At 44.5% G+C, this 27971-nt stretch overlaps 1 protein-coding gene and 1 long non-coding RNA gene across 5 annotated transcripts; one reads left to right on the top strand and one right to left on the bottom strand.

The window, feature by feature from the left end:
* Positions 1–16563, bottom strand: PGD (phosphogluconate dehydrogenase). 3 transcript variants are annotated; one of them, XM_070260964.1, is made up of 13 exons: positions 15450–16563; positions 15237–15312; positions 14354–14533; positions 12200–12265; positions 10847–10965; positions 8321–8390; positions 5965–6099; positions 4323–4512; positions 1766–1896; positions 1410–1543; positions 914–1013; positions 624–746; positions 1–526 (listed from the first exon to the last, which is right to left on the bottom strand). In XM_070260964.1, the coding sequence occupies exons 2-13, from the start codon at positions 15279–15281 to the stop codon at positions 407–409; spliced, it is 1413 nt and encodes a 470-aa protein (XP_070117065.1). In that variant the 5' UTR covers positions 15282–15312; positions 15450–16563; the 3' UTR covers positions 1–406. The 3 variants fall into 3 exon arrangements, with proteins under 3 accessions (XP_070117065.1, XP_023491582.1, XP_070117064.1); XM_023635814.2 differs by having other exon boundaries at positions 15995–16553; XM_070260963.1 differs by having other exon boundaries at positions 15498–16025.
* Positions 16329–27884, top strand: LOC102150876 (uncharacterized). Of its 2 annotated transcripts, XR_011436552.1 has the most exons (4): positions 16329–16457; positions 16704–17037; positions 24104–24375; positions 25874–27884. It is a non-coding gene; the product is annotated as an uncharacterized lncRNA (long non-coding RNA). The 2 variants fall into 2 exon arrangements; XR_289876.3 differs by lacking the exon at positions 16329–16457 and having other exon boundaries at positions 16546–17037.
* The last annotated feature ends 87 nt before the right edge of the window (positions 27885–27971 follow it).

Below are 27971 nucleotides of genomic sequence, written 5' to 3' on the forward strand. Positions count from 1 at the left end.
TAAATATAATGTAGCTTTTATTAAGTAGAGGAAAAAGGGAATTCACCTGCATGATACAAAGGTTCCAGTTTGATCAAATTCCACAAAAACCCTTCCCATCTATGTGATAGGAGCTGCTGCCTCCCCCATCCGCAGGGACGTGTGGAAAGCCCGGCTTCAGGCAGCTGGTTTGCGCCATCACGAACATGATCACTTCCTGGTCAGTCCCAAGAGACAAGGGCAGAGGGCATGACGGTTCTCACAGAACTACCTTACAAATAAACTCAGGTTGACTTTTTCAGGAGTCTCTTACAACACTTTAAGAGATGTGAGCAGAAAATAGGGCAAAGGGCCATGTAAGCAGTGCTGTGTGGCAAATGGAATGTCCTGGTCTATGGAATCGTGGTGGGTAACACAAGGAGTCTGATTAGGCATTGTACGAAGAGGATGACACACTGCCGCCATGGCCTGTCCAATTAGTGTGGATAAACTGTCCGGGTTTGGCTAAGAGTTCATACGTGTGAGCCCCAAAGTAATCCCGCTGAGCCTAGAAAACAAGAAAGTAGTTTGGTTAGGATAATCCAGAGGCACACGACCCTCACATACCAGCCAGGTTAATGTTTACCACCTACTCCAAAGCCTACCTGGATTAGGTTGGCTGGTAGCATTTCATGTCTGTATCCATCATAGAAGGAAAGAGCAGTGGTGAAGCAGGGCATGGGAATGCCCATCTGGACACCAGTACTGACTGCCCGCCGCCAGGAGTCCTGAGCAAGAAAAAGCCAAAGACTAGTGATCAGCCCACAGAAAAGATAACTGGTTCCATTCTAAATGACAGATTTTCATACACATCAATACTGGTAAATGAAAAAGACGCCCCCAGAGCAAAACCCCCAGAGACAGAGTCCCCACCACCCCGCTCAGGGCTACGGACCTGGCAGCTTTCAACAGCCGACCTGAAGAAGTCATCCAGCAGCAGATTCTCAAGTTCTGGGTTTCGATCAAATGCATCTTTTATTTTTCCTAGGAACACACTGAAATAATTAAGAGGGAGGAAATTAATGAACCTTACTTATAGCAGGCTGAATGCCAGCGAAAAGTTGGAAGCTGATAGATACCCTAGAGAGGATCAAAGTTACAGTTCTCACCCCTTAAAGCTGGCTGTACACTCAGTGAAAACAGAGAGCCAAAGAGAGGCAAGGCCAGTGGGCACGACAGTGCTCACGGGACTACTTTAAAAGGTGTAGCATAGACAATCCAGAATAAGTGACATACAGGAAAAAAAGTGAGATGTGACAATCCAAGCCTGTCTTGTCGCCAGGGTACCAGTGAGAGGACTAACCCCATCAGGTATAGGGAAGTGTTCACACAAGTGCCCGAAGAGCACAGTTCTCCGGCACAGAAGCATGGCGGTCCCTCCCCTCACTCACCTTCTGATGATGCAGCCGCCCCTCCACATCAGGGCAATGCCGCCGTAGTTGAGGGTCCAGCCAAATTCAGTGGCTGCCTGTCTTAGCAGCATAAAGCCCTGAGCATAAGAGATGATCTTGGAAGCATAGAGGGCCTGAAGAATGACACAAGACATGAGAGTTGCAATGAGCAGAGTAATCGCCTTATGTCTACCAGCCATGTCACCCCCCGCAGTGCAGACCCTAGAAAGGACAAGAGTCTGGGAAAATGCTGCAAATCGGATCACCCGGTGGCCTCAGGATGCTCTCCTTCAACAGCCCCCACCCCACTGCCTTCCAAGGGACCAATGACAACCGTTGGTAGGGACTGAGCCCACCTTTCGAATGTCCTCCAGGAAAGATTTCTTATCACCTTCAAACTGGATCTTTCGAGGACCCTTCAGCTTCCCGCTAGCTTGAATCCTCTCATCCTTCAGAGACGATAAGCATCGAGCAAAGACCGCTTCTCCTACATGGGGGCGGAGAGGGAAGAGAGAATATATCCGCGAAGTTCACACATGAGACAGAGGGAAAAGAATACACACAAGCCAGAGAGAATGAGGAAAAACAGCAATGGAGCAGGACTTCCAGTTTTACAGAGAATTCCAAGTCTCAACCTTAGGCCACAAAATTTAACCTGGATCAGAAAGAACTCTTATAAAAAGCTCTGAACAGTTAATTTGATAACTAAAACTCCAAGTCAATCTTCCAACATAAATATAGGTTTGTTTTGTGACTTTTTAAAGATTTTATTTTTCCTTTTTCTCCCCAAAGCCCCCTGGTACACAGTTGTGTATTTTTAGTTGTGGGTCCTTCTAGTTGTGGCATGTGGGATGCTGCCTCAGTGTGGCCTGATGAGTGGTGCCATGTCCGCGCCCAGGATTCGAACCGGCAAACCCTGGGCCACCGGAGTGGAGCACGCGCACTTAACCACTCGGCCACAGGGCCGGCCCCTAAATATAGGTATTTAACCACAAAGCTCACCATGAAATTCAAAGAGGAGCTTGGGGGCAAAAACAAAGAGGTAAAACCACTATTATTCAGAATTACTCCATGTTGGTCCATGAGTAAAACTTCAATTTCAATTGATAGGACCTTAATTTTTCAGTGCTCACCAAAGACTCATTCATTTTCTTTTAAAGCACTAACTACCCATCAATTTGAAACAACTGTTGAGAAATAACACACAGAATGACCCCTCAAAAATTCCACCTTCTAATTCTTGCACTTTACAGTATGTCTCTGATCACCATTAAATTTCACAATTTTACTTCATTTGAATAAAAAACATTTCAATATAGTATTTTAATATTAAGACATTTAATATCTTCAAAAATTCTCCCTTATAAAAGACTGTTTGCTCAACTGACAATTTGTATAATTAGAATAAATTACTCTGACCATTTTTTTTCTTTTCCCACAGACAAAATGAAGTCAAATTTCTGGGAACTTTTCTTTTTGAGGACTTTCTTTTTGAGGAAAGGGTACTAGCCATCAACTTGAGAACACTACCCAAGCTTGAAACACACCAAAAGCAGGTGCCTTCCCCTCCTTGCCCAGCACCCGCGTGGCTCCTGCGGTGCACACACGATGACTTAGCACTTCTGGGAGGAAGCTTCGTAAGACAACTGGCGCAAGGAGGCAAGTGTGGCGAAACCCTTGAGCGTTACCCAAGGGTCAGCTGAAGACTAACTTCCCCATTAGTTCAGCAAACAAAAATGGCACCCGTCCAGGGACTCGGCCTGGCCGGCCTGCAACTGGTAGAAAGGGTACAAAGTCTCTAAACCAAGAGCAGGATTCTTTCTGAGACTGCACTACTCTTCTAGTTGAGTCAGTGACAAGTAAACTGCTCCCAGCTATTGTCCCCTCAGTCCTCTGCCCAGGGTGGCACTCAGATTAGCTAAAAAGCAGCCAGCTTCCTTCTACATAGAGCCAGACTAATGAACCCACTTCCCTCCTTACTGGGCCTCACAACCCGGAAGTTCTTTGTAAAGAGGCTGAGGCATAATAATCAGGAATCAAAAGGAGGGAGGAGACGGGAGGGAGTGGCGACCTGCAGCTGGAGGAGCAAACAGGAAAATTTGTTTTATTACGAGGGGAGCCATTCTGCCCGGAGCAAAGATCAGCCTTTCCGTAAACATGCTGGGCACCTTTTCTGATTCTCCTTTTTCAATCTTGCCAGAAGTGTATCTATTTTATTCTTAAAGAACCAACTTGTGGTTTGGTTAATCTTATTATTAATTTTTCTGTTTATTTCTTTTATTATTCCCTTCTCTTTATATCTTTTTGAGTTTGATGCTTAACTCATTAATATAAAAAACATGAAAGGGAAGGGCATACACCAATGTTAGGATAATGATTTTCTTCTAAAAGAAGAGAGGTAAGGAACTTAGGAAAAGAATACTGAAGAACTTGAAATGTATACGTAATATTGCATTTTTAAAATATCTAGAGGGAAAAAAACATCCTCAGCAAAATATTACAATAAATGCTGAGTAGTACATAGGCTTATGTTATTCTGTGAACTTTTGTACCAAAAATTCCATTACAGTTGCCTTCCCCATTAAAAAGTCTTAGGCCACTGACCACATTTATATCACTAATGCTAAAACTATCTCAAAGGTCAAACTGGCTAAGACAGACAGTAATGTGTGAATTTGTGTCAAAGCTCATATGACTGGGAGAAGGATCAAAAGAAGAGATTCAGAAGCAGTTTCAGCCTCTCTCACACCGTGAGCTTTTCATATGCAAACAGAAACAGCTCGGAAAGCTGAGCAAGGTTGAACAGATTCTCTCAAGACCCGGGCCTTAGCTGCCAGTCTATATCAACATTCCAGAAGGACATCAGGGTCAAAGCAGTGAGAGCAAAGGGTACAAGTGAAAGCTGAACATTACCGATGAGGGTGACGGGAACACCGTACTCCAGGGCCGAGATGGCAGTCCACTTCCCAGTGCCCTTCTGCCCCGCACTGTCCCTGATCTTTGGCAGCAGGTACTTGCCATCGGTATCTTGAAACTTGAGAATATTGGCTGTGATTTCAATCAGGAATGAGTCTAGCTCTGTCTTATTCCACTCCTCAAATGCCTACGTGCAGGACGTAAGGAAACAATATGAGAGAAGCAAGGATCATACAGAAGGTCCCTTAACTGACTCCTTGTCTTATGTAAAAACTGACGAGTGCTCACAACTGGCTCAGCACCGAGGCTCACAGGCTCCTCTCTACTCTGCCCCGATACTTCTGCTCCCCCCAGCTGAGGCTTCCGCTAACCAAGAGTCAGTCGTGTTTGGTTTGCACCTGGTGATGCTGATTTTCTGACGACCACAACTGTTCCTTCCTGAGCACACGCTCCTCCCTCACCTCCTCAGAGGCCTGCCTGGGTCACCTCTCACACCCACGTCCTCTTCTTTCTAACAGTCACCATGAATGGGTTTTGTATGCTTTCTGTCATCATTACTGCCGGTCTCCCCAGCTCCGTGAGGGTGGGGCTATGTCTTCTCACAGTCGCACCCCAACCTGCCCGGCCTGCAGGAGAGCACTCACATCTACGTGCTGAATGAATACGTTAACTCTTATACAAACCAATTAAATATGAACACAAAAAGCAAAGCACTGTTTCTATGAAAACAAAGTTAACTTTGTTTTGGAAAGAATGATACAGGCAAGTCAATGAAACAAAATACATGGGGACGACAAATTTTGAAATTAGGAAGAAAAATGTAAAAAATTTGGAAGGATTCTGTACTGTGTACCTTACCAGTAAGTGTCTTTAAATCAGGTTCCACTTGAAATAGTTGAAACTAGAAATTCTAGATGAAAGAAAGATGACTAGAACGCAATCAGAAACACACTTAGAGAAAAGGACAACTGGTGACTGACTGTACCTTCCTGGACTTTCAATAAGACAAATGTTTGCCGAGTTAACAATGCCAGAGTATTCAGAGAAAGGAGTACTGATGTCTGTGGTTTACTTTGAAATGTACAAAAAAAGTCAAATGGACAGAGGGCCGGACAGAAACTCGACAAACCGAGTGCAGCAGAACGTTAATGGCAAAATCTAGGTATTGTGTACACAATGTTCAAGGTCAAATTCAACTTTGCTGTATATGAAATTTTTCATAGTAAAATGTTGTGGAAAATGCTTATGTTTCCCCACTTTGACGGACTTTTCTGATTAACTGTCAAAAAGCCAGTCCCAACTTGTTCAGAAAAGAAAGCTTATACCGCACCTCCCAGATGGGAACCAGGAGGATCAAGTGAGACGTACATAGTGACACAGCGCCTGACACACAGTAAGGGTCACTAAATGGTGGTAATGATTACCACCGAGATTCTTTGGGAAATTCTGGCTTAGTGACTAGCTATCATATTTTACAGTCCTGTTACTGGCAGCTTCCCTTAAATTAGACTCAGGCCATCCAGGCTACCAGAATGACCAAGGGAGAAAGAATGAGGAAGGATTTATTGTCACCGGCAAATCCCTTCTCCTCTGAGCAGGGATTACTCACTGCAGCCTGAGGACAGGGCCTGGGCCTCACCTTTGCCATCTCGTTATGCTCCATGCCCAGAACGTCTTTCATCAGATGGTAAGCTTCACAGATCAGCTGCATATCGCCGTACTCTATGCCATTGTGCACCATCTTCACAAAGTGTCCTGCTCCCTCGCTTCCCACCTGTTCAAGCGACACAGCAAGAGGCCTTCAGAGGCAGGGAGCACCCAGCAAAGCCCGCAGCAAGTTCTTGGGCCAGGCTCCCTCCCCATACAAAAACAACAAATATCTTCATAAGAGTCACTGTATAACAATTTAACACAAGCTTCAATCGAGTCCAGTGTTATTTTAAACTAACTCTAAATCCATTCCTCTAAAGATTTTTCAAAATTCCCAAATTCACTTAAAGTAGCTATAGCTCTCTGCCCTCCATATTCCATTCTTTCTCATTGTTATTAAAAGCAACTCCCCAGCCCCCACCCACAAATAAAAGAAGTCTTCTTTTTCCCCCTAGGTTACCACTTTTCTGGCAACTAAAGGTTACCATAAGTTGTCTAATTAAATCACTTGTACTTTTTATATCATTTAATAACATAAATGTATTACAGTTGTTCCTAGTGGCCACTGAAAGGTAAAATGAGCTTAGATCCCAGGTCTGGCCCTCAACCTTGTAAGCCCAGAAATGGGTTCTTGCAGGGGTCTCATAGTTGACAAAACATCGATTTATAAGAAAACTGGCAAGATGTATAAAACCAGAAAACCAGTTTATGAATTTACTACAAGAAATTTAACTATGGATTTCGGCACTTACAAGTGTTAGTCAATCAACACATTCTGCCCTACAGACGAGCCACTGGGGAAGTCAAACTGAGAACTGTTTAGTGGGCTAGGAATCAGAACAAAGTGGGTGGCAGGGGTCAAACATTTAATGGCATCAGGATCTGCAATGACATGCATCCATCTCCAAGCCAGGGGTACACCTGCCCGATGGACCAGATGTCTGGGTGCCCTGAGCACCCCCTCTCCCGGCAGCCACTGCTTGGACCGATCCACCGACGTTTACATCAGAGACCTCCTTTGTCTGTTATCACTGCTGACCTACCCCCTTCTGATTGTGACACCTTCTCTGGCCAGGAAGTAACACGGCTAATAACATCTTACTTCACACCCCATCCTTCCTGTAACTTCAAAAATGAACTAAGGAGTGCCCGCTTTTAGTATCTATACCAGTTTTTTCAATACCCTGAGACTAAGCCTTGAGGCTATGGAAAGTCAACCCTGACTTGACCAAGACACATAAGGACAAGTACTGGGGTTTTTTTCATGATTTTGTCCAAAGTATATCTAAAAAGAAGTTACTGACACTGTACTTTTATTGTAGTATTGTACGGTTAAGGAATGAAAGTTCCCTCCCCAGTCCTTCATACTAAAGAGAACATTACTCAACCCAGCCTCTCTCTACCCTACAGATTCTGACTGAACTCAATGACCACTGGCTGAAATGGAGGACCAGCTTAGTGACCAGGCAGTCAGGACTTCCTCATTCCTCATGTGCCCTAGTGCTTTTTTCATCTCTACCTTTTATCTCACATAAAACAAAACTAATACAATAAAAATAGCATATAGAAATGCTGATACAAAATTAAAGGGGATTAGGAGCTAAAGAGATCTTGAAGATCGTCTAGGCCAAATCCCATATTTTACAGACAAGAAAACTGAAGCCCATGTAAGTTTTCTGGCTGACTTGCGTGATGTCACCCCGTTAGTTAATGGAGAGCCAAAATTACCACTCAGGCCCCCAGCCTAGAGTTCTGTCCACCCATGGTGTGGACTGAGGCTCATAAGGGATAAAACTTACTTCAACAGCAACACAAAACACAGGAAGTGGAGGTATGTGTGACCGAGTCAGGCCTCCTTCACTCTCAGTGGGGGCAAAGGCCACAGCTTATTCTCTTCAAGCACAGAATACTCACATCTCAACCTTGGCAAAAGAGATTTTTCCACATCCATGGCAGGACATGTGACATAGCAACAGCCACTCAGTCCTCCTACTTCCACCCAGGCAAGCAAAGCCCACTTTTGATTTTGACATTTTCTTTAGCCATGTTACTTCATGGCCACTTACTTTACCTCATCCTTCCTGTTCCTTTTTAAGGAATCATCCTTTAGATGAATCAAGGAGAGCTGTTTCAACACCAACCTCAGGGCTATGAATGTTCAATTAAGACACAAGGACATGTACAGTCAGCACGCACTCTAGGCATTAGCCGTGCTAGCGAGTTAACGAGTGAGAAGCTCATGTCACAAAGCCAACCGCTGGGACCAAGGTGGTCCTTGCTCTGTGCCCTTTGTCCTGTCTATGCCCACGTTGCCAACCGGCTTTAAGGAGCAGCTCAGAACTTGCCCAGTCACAGCAGGGTTCTCCTGTTCCTACTTTCGCAGCGATGCCTTGGAAGATCGTCTTGATGTGAGGCCTGTGGAAAGGAATCCTGTAGTTTAGCTCCTGAAAAGACAGAGTCTGAGATCTCAATTAAATATTCAAAGACTACCCTCCCCTAATTAGTTCTTTCTAATGGGAAGTGGAAATGCCCATGAAAAAGAATATGCTGAGCCGGCCCTGATGGCCTCTGGTTAAAGTTTGGTGCACCCAGGTTCAGTTCCCGGGCACAGACCTACACCACTCATCTGTCTGTAGCGATGCTGTGGCGGCACTCACACCCAAGAACTAGGACTTACAACTAGAACATACAACTCTGCACTGGGGCTTTGGAGAGGGGAAAAAAAGAGAGAGAAGACTGACAATACAAGTCAGCTCAGGGCAATTCTTTCTCAGCAAAAAAAAGAAAAATATGCAAAGTCCTCAAGGTAAACCCATCAGAGGCTGTGGACTGATTTGAGAAGAGGGACAAAAAGGCTGGGCGGAAGCATCATCAAAGCCCCAGAAGAAACTTCTATCGCCCTATCCAAAGAAGCTGTGATTCCAGACAGCAAGCAATTCCATGAAAGCTCCTGTAGAGACCCTCTTTGATTAGTCTGGACGTGTTCCGGTACAGCATGACTGTGAATGAGAGAACCTGCAGGATTTCCAGGAGCCACATTCGTTATTATCCAGAGGAGCAGCAGTGGTTCCGCATTCCTTCCACAGCTCCCCGAGGGGAATGTATTAACTCCTGAGGCTTTTTCCTCACTATTGACCAATAAAGGTTTCTTCACAGAAAGTTTTAGGTAAAGACACAAAATCTGACAGGTTTGCAAAGCTGATGCTAGGATTAGGGGGCCAAGAGAGCTACACCTTAAGCTTTAGAATGTCACTCAGGGCTGGCCCAGTGGCACAGCCATTGAATTCGCACATTCCACTTTGGGAGCCAAGGGTTTGTTGGTTGGGGTCCCGGGCATGGATCTACACACCACTTATCAAGCCATGCTGTGGCAGGCGTCCCGCATATAAAGTGGAGGAAGATCGGCATGGATGTTAGCTCAGGGCCAATCTTCCTCAGCAAAAAGAGGAGGATTGGCAGTAGATGTTAGCTCAGGGCTAATCTTCCTCAAAGAAAAAAAAATGTCACTACGTCACTCAACTTTTACTAATTGTTTCAGGTAAAGGTGCCATATTTACTTCTAACAGATCAGTGTGAAAAAAATTAATTAATGAGCAATGGGAGCATCCCCATATGTCAATATTTTCATGTGTGTTGTCTGTATGTCTAATAGTCCACTGGGTTGGTATGCCAAGATAAATATTTTTAAGCTTTTGAGAAGCAGGAAAGCGTCAACTTCTAGACTTCACATACTGAAGACAATCTCCAGCCTTACTCATCAGGGGGGTAATTTAAAGAATAATCTGCCCCAATTAACCCTTTCCCTTGGGGATTAGGTTGGATCACTCCTTACTTTAGTGCCTAATATAATCCTAGAATGTTGCAAATCAAACTCATTCAGAAAAGAATGTTACCTTTCCAGGTCTGCCTCAAAAGGAGCCTTCCTTTTCTATTTCTCTCTCCTGCTCCATCTCTATCTTCCTCTGTCTGGCTTTCTCTTTTTCTGCAGTCTCAGCAGCAGTATTTCCTCTCAGTCTAATGTATAATTAATTATTTGTATCTTGTCATTATGGTTCTCTAGCCCACTCACCACCCCCACCCCGTCTCATCCAACCCTTCTTTACGTCACCAAAGCACCTCCCTTCCACAGCCAATCCTTTCTCATATATATATATATATATCAATCACAGGGAACAGTGTAAAATTTGTTTTTTCCCCAAGTCAAATAAAAAGTGTCCACTTCAGGGGCTGGCCCCATGGCCGAGTGGTTAAGTTCGTGCGCTCCGCTGCAGGTGGCCCAGTGTTTCGTTGGTTCGGATCCTGGGCGCGGACATGGCAGTGCTCATCAAATCACGCTGAGGCAGCGTCCCACATGCCACAACTAGAAGGACCCACAACAAAGAATATGCAACTATGTACCGGGGGGCTTTGGGAAGAGAAAGGAAAAAAATAAAATCTTAAAAAAAGAAAAAAAGTTTCCACTTCATTTCCAGGGACAAAAGAGGCCCTGTGAGATTGTTCCATTACTCACAATTATTAAGTAAACGGTTATTTTATGGCTGTACATCAGCTAAACAGGCAGATCTTACTCCCAAGTCCAGACAGTACACAGGACATTATCTGAACTCCTTCCTTAAAGCCTCTGAATCCTTTAAGCCTATTTAGAAATTCCTTTATCAGTATTGGAGGGAATAACAGAAGAAAAAAGGGCAAAGATGAATACGCACATAAATTACACCAAAGCAACAAGCTGTCTAGATGAAAGAGCCATTCCCAGCACATCCATCTCCAGCACTCAGATGCCAGAGATCAGGGCGGCGAACTGCTCACAGCTCCTCGTTCTCAAAGGCCAGGCTCCCTTGTGCCGAATGCAGTGGTGTCTTGGTACTCACCAAGCTTCCTTGTTCCCTCCTGGCATAAGTGACGGGCCATGCCGCGCCCCCTCTTCTCCACCACTAACTCCGCTCCCCACAAACAAGATGCCCTTGGCCTTGAGGTCTCGACATCGTCTCTACATGAAAGAAAAATAATTTCATTACTCTTCCATAAAATAAATTTCTCCCAATGAATGAGTGGAGATGCAAGACAGATATGGAGATCTCACATTTGACATGAAATGATCCAAGGATCCAGGAATAACCTGATCATTCAAGAAATCTAACCCTCTCAGTTTGGGAGTTAAAAAAAAAAAAATCCATGGAAGTTTAAGATAGCTATCCTGTCCCCAAAGGGAAATAATAAAACCAAACATACAGGGGCCGGCCCCGTGACCGAGTGGTTAAGTTCTCGCGCCTCCGCTTTGATGGCCCAGGGTTTCACAGGTTCGGATCCTGGGCACAGACATGGCGCTGCTCATTAGGCCACGCTGAGGCAGCGTCCCACATTCCACAACTAGAAGGACCCACAACTAAAATATACAACAATGTACTGGGGGGATTTGGGGAGAAAAAGCAGAAAAAAAAAAAAGGAGATTGGCAACAATTGTTAGCTCAGGTGCCAATCTTAAAAAAAAAAACAAAAAAACATACATTCTCATTTTACTGGAAAAGACCTTGTTCAATAAGACTCAATTAAGAGTTGGTTTAGGGGCCCACCTGGTGACATAGTGGTTAAGTCTGCACACTCCGCTTCAGCATCCCAGGTTCGTAGGTTTGGATCCTGGGCGCATACCTAAACACAGCTCGTCAAGCCATGCTACATGGCAGCATTCCCCATACAAAACAGAGGAAGACTGGTACAGCCGTTAGCTCAGCAACAATCTTCCTCAAACAAAAAGAGGAACACTGGCAGCAGATATTAGTTCTGGGCCACTCTTCCTCATCAAAAAAAAAGAAAAGAAAGAAAGAAAAAAAAAGAGTGGGTTTAATACAAGTATGACTTCTGCCATTCGGCACGCTGGATTGTACAGGGACTGCTCCCCGGATATGAGGCCGTTAGAGCAGTGGTTCTCAACCGTGTTACAAACTGATGCATCATGGATTGGTGGAAGAGGAAGGGAAGAGTTAAGCATAAACTCTCAGCCCGCTCTATCTAAGGAGTAGTCATTCCTTCAAGTTACATGTGTCACCAGTGAGAACCTCACCCATCAAGTACGTCTGAGCAGAAACAAAGGCAGAGAACAACAGCGTAAGTACCAATCCCCAAAGAGTCAGCACCACAGGACCACTCTCGTCACATGTGCAATGCTGATACTTTCTTCTAGAATGTTCTCAACCTTGGAAGAATCTGGACTGAAGAATACTTACTGTAGTATCCCTGTACTCAGAATTTCCTCCATCAATGATGATGTCACCAGTGTCCAACAATGGTACCTGTAACCAGACACTAGCATTAACGTGGACCAAAGAAATGAAAGACAAAAATAAAACATACCTTGACCAATTAAAACAGACAAGAATTTATCCTAAATAAACCCAGTCTAAAGGTATGTAATACTTAATCTTCAATAATCCTCTCTGCGACCAGAGCTAGCCCCTACTTAAAAGCTTAGGGCCAGCAAACCCAGTCAGAACTCCCCACCACTGAAACCATTCTTTAACTATTCTAAGATTTTACAACAGACAAAACCTACCTGGAAAATTCTGCATATCCAACGTGTACCACCTGCCTGGTTTATACTCCCAAAACTAGGGACTGGATGAGTTCTAAAAACTTAACCCACTTCCTCTAAATCTCTGCCTAGAACAGAGCAGGAGTCCAGTTAATATATGTCAAACGGCTTCACGTGTGAATGAATGATTTCATCACCACTGAGTGGAGATGGCAGGAAGAGACCAGGCCTTGAACGAGAATCTCTTCCTACGGCACCCAACCAGGCTGGCTTCGTTATTTATTCCAACTCCCCCACAAGGCGCCAGTTAACCTTACTTAGTATCTTCCCATGGTGACGAGTAATCGACCATTTTTCAGTCCATTCTGTCTACAGCTAATCACAGGCAGCCTGGCATCTTGCTACACAAAAAGCTTGGTATCTCCTTTCTTTATCAGAATGTTCTTGCTTTCTAGATCATTTTTTCTCTAATGGTAGCATACTGCTCACAAATTCCTCTCCCTGTAGAAACAACCCCGCTGTTAACACTACTCCTGTAGAAAAGGAATGTTCACCCCTTGCCTCCGTTTACATCACTACATTTCTCACAATAACGGCATTTCTTCCAAGTGGCTAATGCTGTGGTTTTTTCAGAGCTGTTACTGTAGAACTGGTTTTCACTATCTAAATAACTTCCACTAGTTTGCCTTCAACCATGTTTTTTTTTTTTTTTTTTTGCGAGAAAAGCACCTGGAGGCTGCAGGATACTGGCAACGAGGGCGTGTGCACTTATCATCGGTGAGGAAAACCCTCTCAAGTTATCACAGTGTGATCATTTCCCAGAGGTCTGTTGAGGGAAGGGGCCTAGAGGTGGCCCAGAAACAGCGTATAGCAACAGTGCTTCCCTCGAGTGCTGCTGACACATCCCTGGGGAAAAGGCAGCTGTCCCCTCAGCTCCTCCTCTCCCACGGCCATCCAGGCGGGGAGCGGCCATCAGTCCTTCGGTGGGATCAGGGGCAGAATGGACAACAGACGAGCGTGAGGAGACAGACTGGCAATGACCACGAACAGGAATGGGCCCACGACCCCCCAGCCCTGGGGTGGTGGAGGAAAGCCGAAACAAGGGTCAGACTACAATGTGTTAAAGAACCAAGATTAGCACCCATGTGAAGCATGGCCCTCGCAGCTGAGGATCAGGGACCAGAACTGCCACTGAGGTCTGCCTCCCAGAGACCCTCCTGGGGGGCTCAGCACTAGGGTGCCCCCTGCCCCGGCATGGCCATCACAGCCCATACACAGATTTTTTTTCTTCCAGAACAGATATACTTGCTAAAGCCAACAAATTGTTCAGTATGAAAATAAGAACCTAGGGTGCAGTTCCTAGGATTCACTAAGGGGATCTCTTGTCATTTACATTAAATTATACAACAATTGGAGAATTTTGCTTTACAGGAATACTGAGAAAAATGAAATTTATTTCTAAATTTGGACACTAAAGGTTTAGTAGTGAATAGAATGAAATGTTCATAATACACAATCAAAACTGTAAGTTTTTTTGAATACCAAAGGTCCCACTAAGATCACTATTGTTTCTCTTCTTGTTGTTAATGAATTCTTATTAAAACATGTCTTAGTGTCCTCAGAATATTATATATAAGGAATTATTACCACCCAAGGATACGTTATTACTTAATTAGTGCCAGTCAAGTTAACCAACACTGAGACATTCAAGCAAGTGTTTTGTCAGAACTGAGCAGTTCATATCCAGAAATTTAAGAGGCGGAAAAATCCTCTGAAGTAAAATAGTGAAAGGAAGGAATGAGAAAAGTTCTGTCCCAGCAGTAGCAGCCGAGAGTAGAGCTGGCCTCACCAACTTTTCGATGAAATCGTCGACAGCCTGGCCAGCCTTCACGAGCAGTATGATCCGCCGTGGCTTCTTCAGCTTGGAGACCATCTCCTCCAAGGAGTGGGCCCCAACCACCTTGGTGCCCTTTGCCTCATTGGCCAAGAAATCATCAACTTTGGAGACCGTCCTGTTAAAAGCACAGACCTAGAAGGACATAAAGGCCTGATTAGAAGATCTAGACCACACAAGACCATCAGACTGCAGACCACGTGACTACGAAACGTCTATTCAACCGAAGGTGTCTGGGACCTCAGACCCTGCCTGTGCCTTTCCGCCGCCCAAGTGCTGACTGATCACTGCAAAGGTAACTTGATTAGGATGAAATGGCAAAGAGCTGAATACCATAAGCGAAGGTCAACTACCCAGGGCATAGCAGGCTACAGCCTGTCACTAGCTGGTTCAGACTCAGAATCAAATCTAGGAACCAACAGGATGTAGACTGCTAACTGTTGTCACTGATAATCTTTGTATCTGAGCCAGTTTAGTATTTATACATAAACTTTTTACTATCCCCGCATCTCCTCAGGCAACAGAGAGAGAGCTCTGCACACCCAGCGGGATTTCTCCTCAAGGTACTTACCGGTAGGTCTATTCAGGCCTCAAACCTTCCTGCACTGACAGCTACATTTAGCTGGACTTTTCCTCCTCAGAGCATTGAGGGGTTGGCCCTGCCACACGCTCAGGGAAAGTGGTGTTTCTCCCTTCTTTGCAAAAAGGTCATAAGCATCAATAGAGCACATACAAAGAGAAACACGTTCCAGATTACATGGCATCTTTGAAATCCGCAGAACCACCACCCATCACGGCACCCAGGAACCCCCAAAAGAGTGTGTCCCTTATGACTTACCACAAAGCCATGATCATTCATGTTCAAAATTAAGTTCTGACCCATCACAGCGAGTCCAATCAGTGCAATATCAGCTCTGAAAGACCGGAAAAAGGAACAAAGAAAAAAGTGTCAGTTCCACTTAATCCGTCCCAACGCAAGGACCCGAGCTTTCCAGCTTTCGCTGTGATTAACTTGTCTTAACTTCCCCTCAACCCCACTACTCCCTTTTACACTTTAGGACGCAGCCTTCCGAGAAACTCCAGGCAGGCCACTCCCCACCGCGCCGCTTCGAGGGACCTCAAGGCCTCTCGCCGACAACTGGCCGCGCACTAGGAGGGTCTACCCGGCACGTAATCTCCCCCGCGCTCCGGGCTATCGGGCAACGACTCGGTCCAGGCGTCCGTTTCCCATCGCGGGGAGGAGCCCCTGCAGGCCGGGCCGCGCCCGTCCAGCCTCTTGCCCTCCGGATCCGGGTCTTGGCTTCCCCCGGCCACGCTGCCCCCTCCCCACCGGCCATTTTAGGAACGGGGATCCGCCCCGCCTGCGCCGCCGCGAGGGCAGAGGGGCTGGGTCCAAGGGGAAGGCGCGGCTGCGGGGCTAGCTCGGGATCGGGGGAGTCCCGAGGCCTGGGAGGGGGCTGAGCCCCTGGGGGTCCGGGGCTCGGGCACCACGAGGCCGGGCTCAGGAGACCTCCGGAGCCCGGGCGCATCGGAAGCGGCTGCGCTCCCCGCGCGGGCCCTCGGAGAGTTTCCCGGCCGCCGGCAGGCGTCACTCACTGGGCCATGGCGGCGGCAGCGGACCGGGCAGGAACGGAAGGAACCGAAGAGTTAAAGAGCGCGCGGCGCGGGCGACCGAGGATGAGCAGCGCTCGGGTTCGCCCCCCGAGGGCGCCGTCCCGGCTTTCCGGCGGCAGCCAATCGAAAGGAAGGGGCGGAGCGATGCGGCCACACCATTGGTCCTCCCTAGCGCCAGTGAGACCACCTGAGGCAAACGGGCCCGCCCACTCCCAGGGGCCAGCTCAGAAGAGCGCCGAGCACATCGATGACCGCGCCCGTGTCCGCGCAGGAGGCGTGGCGCCGGGACAGGCGGAGCGGGGTGGGGCAGGGGGGCGGATGGGGGCCGGGCGCGGGCCCGGGGATGCCCGGGACACCTGGAGGGTGCAGAACGCGGCGCGGTGACAGGCGGAGGGGGCAGAGCAGAGGACACGCGGGTCCCGGACTTTGTTCGCCGGCTCCGTGCGTAAGGCGGTGGCTCACGTTGGGCCGCGCTTTCCAGTCTACAGGCACTTGGACGCCTGTTGTCCGAGTGTCCATCACTCCTTCCTCCCATCGCCGCGGTGCATTGTGGGGTTTATGCGTCGTATGGCTCAACTCTGGGAGGGGACCAAGGTTTATTCTTCTGGTTTGTGGGCATGGGTAACGGGTACGAAGAAGTGGTGGTCCTCACCACGACCCTCTGTGGGAAACATGAAGCCCCTTTTTGCAGGTGAAGAAACAGGCACAGAGAGCAGGCGGTGAATGCACTTGTTGGATGTGATGGGGCCAGGCTCGGAGGTCGTGTCATTGAACCTCTTCCCGTACCGCTGCGGAACCAGAGGCGACGCGATGCTGAACGTCCATCCAGGGTATTAAATACCATCTCCCACGTGCAGTCCTCAAAAGTCGCCCGGTGCGCCCAGGCGTCTTGACCCTCAGCACTGAACCCTGCCGCCTCTAACAGCAGGTGCTTGTGAAGGAGGCTTAGCTCCTCCAGTAAAATTTAGGGCTTTTTGTTTTGCTGTGAATGCTTCATATGAGATGACAGTAACAACTTGCACATAGTAAGTGCTCACCAGATGTTTGTTTTTTTGTTTTAAGATTTTATTTTTCCTTTTTCTCCCCCAAGCCCGCCCCCCCCCCCCCCCCCCCCGCCCGGAGTACATAGTTGTGGGTCCTTCTAGTTGTGGCATGTGGGACACCGCCTCAGCATGGCGTGAGGAGCGGTACCATGTCCGCGCCTAGGATTGGAACTGGCGAAACGCTGGGCCGCGGAGGCAGAGCCGGGGAACTTAACCACTGGGCCACAGGCCGGCCCTTCACCAGATGTTTAATTACAAGAGTCACACAGCTAGTTAATGGCCCAGTTGTGGCCGATTCAAAGCTAAGGCTATTCCCATCACACCAATTGCACAGTTACTTTGTAATACAGTTTTTAACAGATACTGTTATAATAACTTCCATGTTAGCAAATGTCCCACTATAGCCTTTTTTTTTCCTGTTGGAAGTTGTGTTAATTAAATCACAGTAACAATATTTTTAATCCAATAAAGGAATCTTAGTCTGAAATTTTTAAATATCACAATCTTATATGTAAATATTTTTTCTATATTAGGTTTTCTTCACCAGAGGCATTCTTTATATCAATTTGTTCCTTTCCTTGAGTTCCGTATTTGCCTGTTTTGTGCCAGCCAGGTCTTAAAACTCCTGAAGGTACCGTTTTTCTTTTCGTTTTATACTCCCATTGCCTGGCGTGGTGTTCATGGACTGATGTCCCCAAGGGGCCAAGCTTAGAACAGAACTTCCTGAGGAGAAGAGAGGTCCGTGTCCCATGGGCCCTTCCCTTCATTCCTTCTTGCTTTTACTGGATGCAAGCCCAGAATTTATTTTAAAGCTATAACAAGGTGCCTTGCTCCCCTCAGCATTTCCCTGAATGGGGAAAGAAGTGAGTAGAACATGGTGAACTGATCGCCACAGCAAAAGCCCTGCACGGAGACCTGGGTCTTAATCCCAGCTCTACCAAAACAGCCGACTTCACAGCTTTGGATGAGCCAGGCTGGCAGGAATCTTGGAGCTCTCCCAACCCACTGTCCCAAACTCCAGCGTGCAAGGAAGCTTGTTAAATGTGAATTCTGATCCCACAGGTCTAGGATAAGCCAGGAAATGTGCATTCTGTCAGGACTCTCAGGTGATCTGATTGCAGGTGGTCTACCTTTGGACCACCTTTTGAAAGAATTCTCAGAGTGTTTCAGGACCCCTGGAAGTCCCTCAGGTGCTTTCAGGTGGAAGAGGGGACAAAACTATTTCCACAGTAGCAGTAGGACACTATTTGGCTTTTTCATTCTCATTCTCTCACGAGTGTACAGTGGAGATTTCCAGAGGCTACAGGGCATGTGATAGGGAAGAGATTAAAGGTAGAGGCAGACAGGAGAATCCAGCTGTCTTAAGCTGTATGAAGCCAGATGTTACAGAGGTTCGCCAAGCTGTCAAACAGTACCACTCATCTCCCTGAATTTCCATTTGTTTTGAGAAATTGTTATTCAGAAGTTTCTCAGTTTTAATTTTAAAATGGGAAATATTGACTGATATATCTCACATAAACAAACATTCTTTGGTTCCTCCATAATTGTTAAGAGTGTAAAGGGGTCCTGAGACCAACAAGTTTGAGAACCACTGGTCTAGCCCAACTCATGTTTTAGAGATGAGGAAATTGGGGCTCAGAGAGCTGGGACTTGCTGAGGCACATAGTGACAAACACTAGAACTGGGGATGGGTTAGATGCTCTCCAACGTCTCGCTCAATAAACCTGCGATTTGGGGAGACAGCCTCAGTCGTGGGACAGCACACCACTGCAGAACTCAGATCAGATGGCTTCTCAAAGGATCTGGAACATCTTTCTCAGAAGCTGCTTGATGGAGAGGGAAAGGAATGGATTTTGGTGCCACATGGACCATGGGTTGCTCCGGTTCCATTTCTTTCTAGTTATACAATTTGGGGTAAGTTACCAAATCTCAGCTTCCTCATGTGTAAAACAGGAAGGACGAGATCTCACAGGGTAGCTCTAGGGTTAAATGAAACAAATGGGAACTTGCGTTCTGATACTTAGTACCTATATACTAGCTTCTATCTTTTTTATGAAAAGGACTCAAAAAGAAGAGACATAAACTGCTTCCTGCAAAGTTCCTGAGCGGTTCCCATGGTTCAAGCTCAGCTGGTGATAAAATGGTTCATTGTTGAATTGTTTGCCATAGAAAAAATTCCGATTGGATAATGACATAACCATGAATTTCACAATATCCTGAACCAAACACACATCATCCCAGGCGTCTTCTCCTCTCTTCCCTATAGTCATTACATGTTCTACATCACTTGACGGTGGCCTAGGTAGGGTGCACCAGCACATCCTATTTTAAATGCCTTTTTCCCCCGGAGCATCCCAATACAACTCTAGGAACAAACACCTCAGACCAAGTCCACCGGGTTGACCAACATGACTTATCCAGGGGGGCGAAACAGCCCTTTCTCTGCTAGAGCTCCAGCCTAGATGATGACTTTAACTTTGAAAGACAAGCAGTGCAGTCTTTTTTTCACAATACACAACAGTGTATGACAAATACTCACCTCTGTCCTCTTCCCTTGGCCACCCCTATGCACTGTGTTCTAGAGACACTGACTGACTTTCTGGTTCCAGAACAGGACGTGAGTTGTCACCTTACTACATCCTACCATCTTGCAGTCCTGGCTCACAGGAGGCTTCCTCTATTTTCCTGAGATGACTTAGACACCTCCCCCACATTCCCGACAAGCCCAGTGCTTGTCGCTGCCTGCTTTCATTTCCATCTCCCTCAATGCACCATCAACCACAAGAGTAGGGACCATGTCTATCTTGTCCCTAAGTGCATTTCTATCACCTTCCCATGTATAACACGTAACAGATGGCCACTAACTGTTGCTATCAAATGACAGGTTTACACCAGTTTTTAAAAGGGGGCACTGGAGCTGGCCCTGTGGCATAGTGGTTAAGTCTGGCACACTCCACTTCAGTGGCCTGGGTTTGCAGTTTCCAATCCCGGGTGCAGATCTACACCACTCGTCAAGCCATACTGTGGCAGCAACCCACATACAAAATAGAGGAACATTGGCACAGAGGTTAGCTCAGGGCTAATCTTCCTCAAGCCAAAAAAAAAAGAAAAAAGGAAGACTGGCAACAGATGTTAGCTCAGAGCGAATCTTCCTCACCAAAAAATAAATAAAATAAAATAAAATAAAGGAGGCACTATTCCATGCCAGTTGGTCTGGAGCAGTCCTGGTTCACACCTGCCTTCTTGCATAATTTTAATAAGTAGCCCTTTCACTCTCAGAATTATTCTAGTTTGGATGATAAATTATATTGGCACCCTACTTTAAAATGATGTCATTTCTTCATAGCACTGTCCTTTAAAAAAAAAGATTGAAGTGTAATTTATATGCCAAGTAATTTGTACCTTCTAAGTGTCCAGTGGGATGATTTTTGATTTATACAGTTGTGTAACCATCACCCCAACATTTTCTCTTGTTGCTGTTTCTAGTCAATCTCTGCTCCCACCCCCAGCCCCATGAAACCTCTGATCCACTTAATGTCCGTATAGTTTTGCCTCTCCTGGAAATTTCATATAAATGGAATAATATGTAATTTTTTGGGTCTTTCACTTAGCATAATGTTTTCGAAGCTTATAGATGTTGCATTTATGAGTAGTACATTCCTTCTTATTGCTGAGTGGTATTCCATTGTGTACAATTTCTTTATCCATTTAGCTGTGGATGGATATTTGGGTTGTTCTAGATTGGGCAATAAAGAAAGAATAAATAATTCTGTTTTGAACATCCATGTACATAAATTGTAGTGTGAGCACATGTTTTCATTTCTATTGGGGTAGATAGATACTTGGGAGTGAAATTGGTGGGTCATATGGTAAGTGTAGGTCTAACTGTTTAAGAACTGCTAAATTATTTTGGGAGTGACTGCACCATTTTACATTCTCACAAGCAGTGTAGGAGGGTTCCAGTTTCTCCACATCCTCGCCAACACTTGATACTGTCTGTCTTTGTGATACATCCATCCTAGTGGATGTAAAATGGTATCTCATTGTGTTTTTTATTTGCATTTCCCTAATGACTTATAATGTTGAGCATATTTTCAAATGTCTATTAGCTACTTGTGTACCTTCTTTGGTGACATGTCCATTCAAATCTCTTGCTTGTTCATTTTAAATAAATTTTAGAACAGATTTAGATGTATAGAAAACTTGCACAGATAGTTCAGGAAGTTCCCTTATAGTCCTCACCTAGTTTCCCCTATTGTTACTATCTTCATATTACCATGGTATATTTGTCGCAACTACGAAACCAACATTGGTATAATATTGTTAACTAAACTCTAGATTTTAGTAGCATTACCAGTTTTCCACTATTGTACTTTTTCTGTTCTGGTCCTATCCAGGATACCACGTTACATTTAGACATCACGTCTCCTTAGTTTCCTCTGGTCTTCTTCGTGTCTCCTCAGTCTCTTCGTTTCTTCTTATTTTTTATGACCTTAACGGTTTTGAGCAATACTGGTCAAGGATTTTATAGAATGTACTTCCATTTGGATTTGCCTGATGTTTTTTCTCTTGGTTATACTGGAGTTATAGATTTTGCAGAAGAAAAGCACAGAGGTGAAGTGCGGTCTCATGACATCATATCAGCGGAACGTGTTCTCAACACTAATGATGCCGACCTTGGTCACCTGGCCGTTTCTGCGCTGTGAAGCTGCTTGTCCACTTTTCTATATTCTGTTCTTCGGAAGCCATTCACTAAACGCAGCCCACTTTTGCCTGTTTTGTTTTGTTTTGACTAGGATTGTTCGTGTTACTGAGTTTTAAAAGTTCTTCATGTCGTCTAAATACAAGTTCTTTATCAGATATATGATTTGAAAATATTTTCTCTGTTTGTGGCTTGTCGTCTCATTTCCTCAGTGGTGTCTTCTGAGGGAAAAGGTTTTTAATTTTGATGAAGTCCAATTTATTGTGTTTTTAGTGATGTATCTAAAAATCTTTGCCCAATCCAAGGTCACAAAAGATTTTCTCCTATGTTTTCTTCCACAAGTTTTATAGTTTTAGTTCTTACATGTAGATCTATGATCCATTTTCAGTTAATTTTTGTCTAACATATAAGGTAAGGGTCTAAGTTCCTATTTTTGTATATGGATTTCCAATTGTTCAAGCAACATTTGTTGAAAAGACCCCATTGAATTATTTTGACGTCTTTGTCAAAAATCAGTTGACCACAAAGGTGAGTGTTTCTGGATTTTCTATTCTGTTGCACTGACCTTATGCCAGTACCACACTGTCTTGATTACTGTAACTTTATGGCAATTTTTAATTAAAATAAGGTAATATAAGTTCTCCAACTTTGTTGTTCTTTTCCAAAATTGTTTGGCTATTCTAAGTCCTTTGGCATTTCCCATGTAAATTTTAGGGTCAGTTTGTCAATTTCTACACAAACCCTGGGATTTTATACGGAGTACGTTATAGCTGTAGGTTGAGGGAGAATTGCCATCTTAACGATACTGAGTCTTCCAATCCATGAACTTGTTATAGTGTCTCCATTTATTTAGATCTTCTTTGCTTCAGCAATGTTTTGTAGTTTGAGTGTACAGGCTTTGCACTTTTTTTTTTTTACATTTTATTTTTTTTCCTTTTTTCTCCCCAAAGCCCCCCAGTACATAGTTGTGTATTCATTGTGGGTCCTTCTAGTTGTGGCATGTGGGACGCTGCCTCAGCGTGGTTTGATGAGCAGTGCCATGTCCGTGCCCAGGATTCAAACCAACGAAACACTGGGCCGCCTGCAGCGGAGCGCGCGAACTTAACCACTCGGCCACAGGGCCAGCCCCGCAGGCTTTGCACTTCTTCTGTTAAATGTATTCCAAATGCTCCTTTTGATGTTATTGTAAACGGAATTTTCCTCATTTCATTTTCAGATTGTTCATTATTGGTACATAGAAACAGAACTAATTTTTGTACGTTCATCTTCTGTCCTGAGACCTTATCATCTGCAATCAAGTCAACTGTGAATAAACACAATTTTACTTCTTCCCTTCCAATCTAAATGCCTTTAATTTTCCTTGTCTATTGCACTGGCTAAAACCTCAAGTACTGTGTTGAAGTAATGAGGGGAGACATACTTGCCTTGTTCCTTATCTTAGGGGGAAGGCATTCAGTTTTTCACTACTAAGTATGATGTTAGTTTTAGGCTTTTCATAGATGCCTTTCATAAGGTTGAGGAATTTCCCTTCTATTCCTAATTTGTTGAGAATTTGTATCATGGATTTTCAGTTGTCTCTTTCTCCTTTCACATCTGTAAGTTTTGCCTCACGTATTTAAAATCTAATGCTAGATGCATATACATGTATAATGGTTATATCTTCCTGATGTATTGACCCCTTACAATTATGAAATGTTCCTCTGTGTGTCTAATATTTCTTTTCTTAGTCACTTTTGTCTGGTGTTAATATAGCCATTACAGCTCTCTGGTCATTACTGTTTGCATGGTAAATTTCCCCAACCTTTTACTTTCAAATTATGGGTGTCTTTGACTCTTAAGGGTCTCTTGTAGACAGCATATAGTTGGCTCTTGCTTTTTTAAATCCAGTTTAACAATCTCTGCATTTTGATTGGAATGTTTAGTCTATTCACATGTAAAATATATTATTTATATGGTTGGCTATATGGATGCCATTTTGCTATTTGTTTTATATGTCTCATGTCTTTCATGTCCCTGTTTGTCCTTTTACTGCATCTTTTGTGTTAATTTTTCTGTGTGTGTACAATTTTAATCCCTAGGTTGATTTTTTAAATATATCTTTTGAGTTATTTTCTTAGTGGTTGTCTAGGGATTATAATATGCATCTTTAATTTATTACAATGTACTTCAGCTTAGTACTAAAAATCCTAGTGACATATAGCACCTTTATTGATTATAGCTCCATTTCATCGCTCTTCCTTTTTGCTGTTACTGTCATGTATATCAATATATGTTATAAGCCCAACAATACATGTTATAATTACTAGTTTAAACAATCTTATGTTTGTTTGTTTGGTTTTTTTTGAGGAAGATTAGCCCTGAGCTAACATCCACCGCCAATCCTTTTTTTGCTGAGGAAGACTGGTCCTGAGCTAACATCTGTGCCCATCTTCCTCTACTTTATATGTGGGACGCCTACCGCAGCACGGCTTGACAAGCAGCATGCAGGTCCGCAGCTGGGATCCTAACTGGCGAACCCTGGGCTGCTGAAGTGGAATGTGCAAACTTAACCACTGCACCACAGGGCCAGCCCCACAATCTTGTTTTTTAAAAAATTGAGGAAAGAGAAAAAATGCAAGGTATTTTCTATTTAGGTGTGTATTTGTCATTCCAGCGATCATTTCTTCTGGTGAATCGAGTCATCGTCTGGTGTCATTTTCCTTTAGCCTGCAGGACTTCCTTTAGTATTTCTTCCTCTAGCATTTCTTGTAAGGCAGGTCTGATAGCACTATTTCTCTCCATTTTTTTTTCTTAACTGGGAAGGTCTATGTTTTGAACAACGGTTTTGCTGGATGTAAAACTTGGTTGACAATTTTCTTTTTCTTTCAGTACTTTGAGTATCCCATTTCAGTGGCTGTGACTGTCACTGTTTCTGATGAGTAGTCAACCATTAATCATATTGTCATTCCCCCGTACATGATGAGTGGTTTTTCTCTTGCTGTTTTTAAACCTGTCCCTTTGAGTTGGTTTTCAGCAGTGTACCTATGATGTGTCTAGGTGTGGATATTTTTGTGGTTACCCTACTGGGGTTCATAGAGTTAACACTGTAAATTAAAGTCCTTCAACATATTTAGGAAGTTTTCAGCCATTAATTCTTTAAATAATTTTTTCTGCCCTTTCTTTCTCTCCTCTCCTCTCCTCCTAGAACTCCCATTTCACATACGTTGATGCTCTGTTCAGTTTTTTCATTCTTATGTTTTTAGCATGGCTGCCTGAAGGTTGCCCTGTGTCTCCGTAACTTAGTGGCCAGTGAATGACTTGGGAAGATGTGCTCAGACACCTCAAGCCCATAAGGCTTCCACATGCGCACTGTCTGTGTGCGCACCGGGAAGTGCATTCTCAACTCCCCCACTTCTCAAGTCTCCCTGGGGTTTTACCTTCTGCGGCGCTTTCTGGAGTCTCCCCTGTGCACCTGCAGTTTCCCAGTCAGCCAAGGATGTTGTGAGAGCTTATCTAGTCCTTCTATGGCATTCTCATTCCCTGTTAAATTTCTGGAAAGTCTGCTGCTTGCCCAACTGAAACCTGAGACTAGAAAGCTGCAGGTTTTCCCCATTCATTTCTTTGAAGATTTGCTACTTTTAGCTGATAAAAAAGCTACAGGTCTCCTCCCCTGCAAACAAATATGATGAAGTTTGCACCCTTTGGAGCAAAGTGATTGGCTGGTAAAACAACTTTTCTTACTAAAAGACAGGAGGTAGAGATGGGGAGAAGAGGGGAGCAGACCCAGGTAAGAAGGATGCAGGCTCCCAGTGCTCTTACCTGAGGCTCTAGTAGTTTTTTCCAAGAATGTGCTTCTTGGTTTGTCTGCCTTTGGTCAATTTCAAGAGCCTTGAAATGTTTTTAATAATTTTTCCAGTTTTATGGTTTTTTATTTTTTGTAGAGAGCACCCCCTATCCTCTTAACCCTGCCGTAGCCAGCGCTCCCTCCATATCACTGTCCTTTTGTCTGCAGTTAAGGCATTCATCTTGAGTCCGGCAGGGAGTGGTCAGGGTCAGGGGTCTTTTACTGAAGGCACGGATCATGGGGCATACTGACATAGATCCTGTGCTGCCTCCTCTCGCATCCCTCTTTCACAGGCTGGATTCGGCACCTCAGCCTTGAAGCAAGTGAGAGAGACCCAGAATCAGGAAATTCGGGGAGAAGCTTCAAAAAGGACAAACAGACTGGAAGCTTCCCAAACTCCTGCCGCTCTCCAGGGCCGTCTGCAGGCTCCTTGACTGCAGGATACCACCTCCTGTCTGTGCTGCCTTCTTCCCCACATCAAAATGAGCTCATGTCTGCGAAAGCTCCCTGTAAACTTCAAATTGCTATACAATGTTAAGATGTCATTATTAATATTATCTAACATGACAAACTCAGCTCAGAGAAGTTGACTTTCTCAGCTAGTTACTGGGAGAACTGAACTTTAACCCAAATCTACTAGGACTGAGCCCAGCGCTCTTTCCTAATCGGATTAGCAGACCATAATCATGTAAACTCAGAGACATATTTTCCCAGTGAAGTTGGATATATCTGTATGTTGGAGCTGTTTAGTTGACTTTAAACGGAAATTAACTTTCAGTGACTAGTTTTGGAGAACAAATAAAACGTGCAGAAATTTTACAGGTAGAACTTTACACAATGGCTCCCTTCAAGACGAGATCCTTGGTGCCTCTCATACCTTTCAACTGTGACTATTAAAACAGAGTTCCTTATGTCTAAGGGCTTTAAGATGAAGCCAGGGAGCCATCAAGGAATGGGGGTCTTAGGCATGTCCTCATGGGGCAGAGCATGACCTTTTGAACTGAGTAACTGCAAGAAATCTGCAGCTCCTCACAGTGAGACTTCTGTCTCCCTCTAACTAGCTTTATCCATCATGCTTAACCAAGATTAGCTTTCTGTCACCAACCCTAATTAACAATTCTTTCTAATAAACCTCTCTCTTTTGCCTTTAAAAGCCCCTGCCCCTTACTCCCTAGCGGGACACTATTTGGGCTGCTTCCCAAATCTTTGTACCCCAAATGGCAATTCTTTGATCCCAAAATAAACGCCTCTCATTTTGACTATTTTTAGGTTAACATAACTTTGTTGCAACTATTTCCTCTTTCTGTAGGGCTCCTTTACAAGAAAGGCCTAACATCAGATTGTGTTGCAGGAACAAATTGATTGCTCTAGTCTGAGATTTGGCAACAGAGAAACTATGCTGAGTCAACGTGACTAAACATCGGGACACACCCAAGTTATTACAGAATAGGCATTATTTTAGGCAAACATGTTTAAATATCTAATCAAACAGCCAATAATTTTTTTTTATTACTAATGTTACATGCTACACAGCCTTCCCATTTCTTCGTTAAGGTGCTAACTAGCAATAAATAAATAAATAAATAACTGCTTCCCATGATTGTTGGAAAACTCCAGCAAACTGGCTTAAGGAGAGCAGGGCTGGGACAAAGGCAAGACTCTCCCGCAGATGAACGGATAAAGCCAGGGCTTGCCAGAGCTGGAGCCGGAGCTGCAGGCTGCTTCATGCTGACCTTTAGTTTTTAGGAAATCCTCACATGCTTGGCTTGGCTTAAGAAAAAATAGTAAGAATGTTTACTGTTCTCCTTAACATTTTGCCTTATCCTAACTCCCCAAATCCCAAATCAAAGCATGGGCAGGAATTCTACAAAAACAGCCCTTCTATGCAAATCTTCTAGGGCAGAGAATTCTTTGATTTATGAAGGGTTCAGAAAAGGCCTGCCTAAGATGCACCACTTTGGCATGAAATATTTTGAGCTAAAGGCAATGGAGACCCTGCGGACTCAAGAAACTTTTTACCTCTTCCTTAAAGAATTTCAACTGGGGACTTGTCCATAATAAGAGCTATTACCAGAAATAAACTTTTATCACCAATCAGTATAGCAGGACAAACCTCTAATTAGTGGGCATCTGCTCTTCTTATTGCCCCGTGAATTACTCCACTCCCCTCTGAAGCCTCAGGCCCCTATCCCATTCCTTAGCTCAAGACGGCACACGTACCTCAATTCACCTCTTTGTCTCTGACCCTCTCATGTCTGTGGGGTTCCCATATGTACAAAATTAATTAAATTTGATTTTCTCCTATTAATGTCTCATGTCAATTTAATCTTAGACCAGCCAGAAGAAACCAGAAGGGCAGAGGAAAATTTCTTTCTTCCCCACACTTACATA

The sequence above is a fragment of the Equus caballus genome, chromosome 2, assembly GCF_041296265.1.
Source record: "Equus caballus isolate H_3958 breed thoroughbred chromosome 2, TB-T2T, whole genome shotgun sequence".
Classification (NCBI taxonomy): Eukaryota; Metazoa; Chordata; class Mammalia; order Perissodactyla; family Equidae; genus Equus; species Equus caballus.

Coding starts and splice junctions, on each gene's coding strand:
- PGD (XM_023635814.2), bottom strand. Junction 14,534..15,236: donor TGAATGATCATGGCTTTGTG/GTAAGTCATAAG, acceptor ATGTCCTTCTAG/GTCTGTGCTTTTAACAGGAC. Junction 527..623: donor TACCAGCCAACCTAATCCAG/GTAGGCTTTGGA, acceptor CTTGTTTTCTAG/GCTCAGCGGGATTACTTTGG.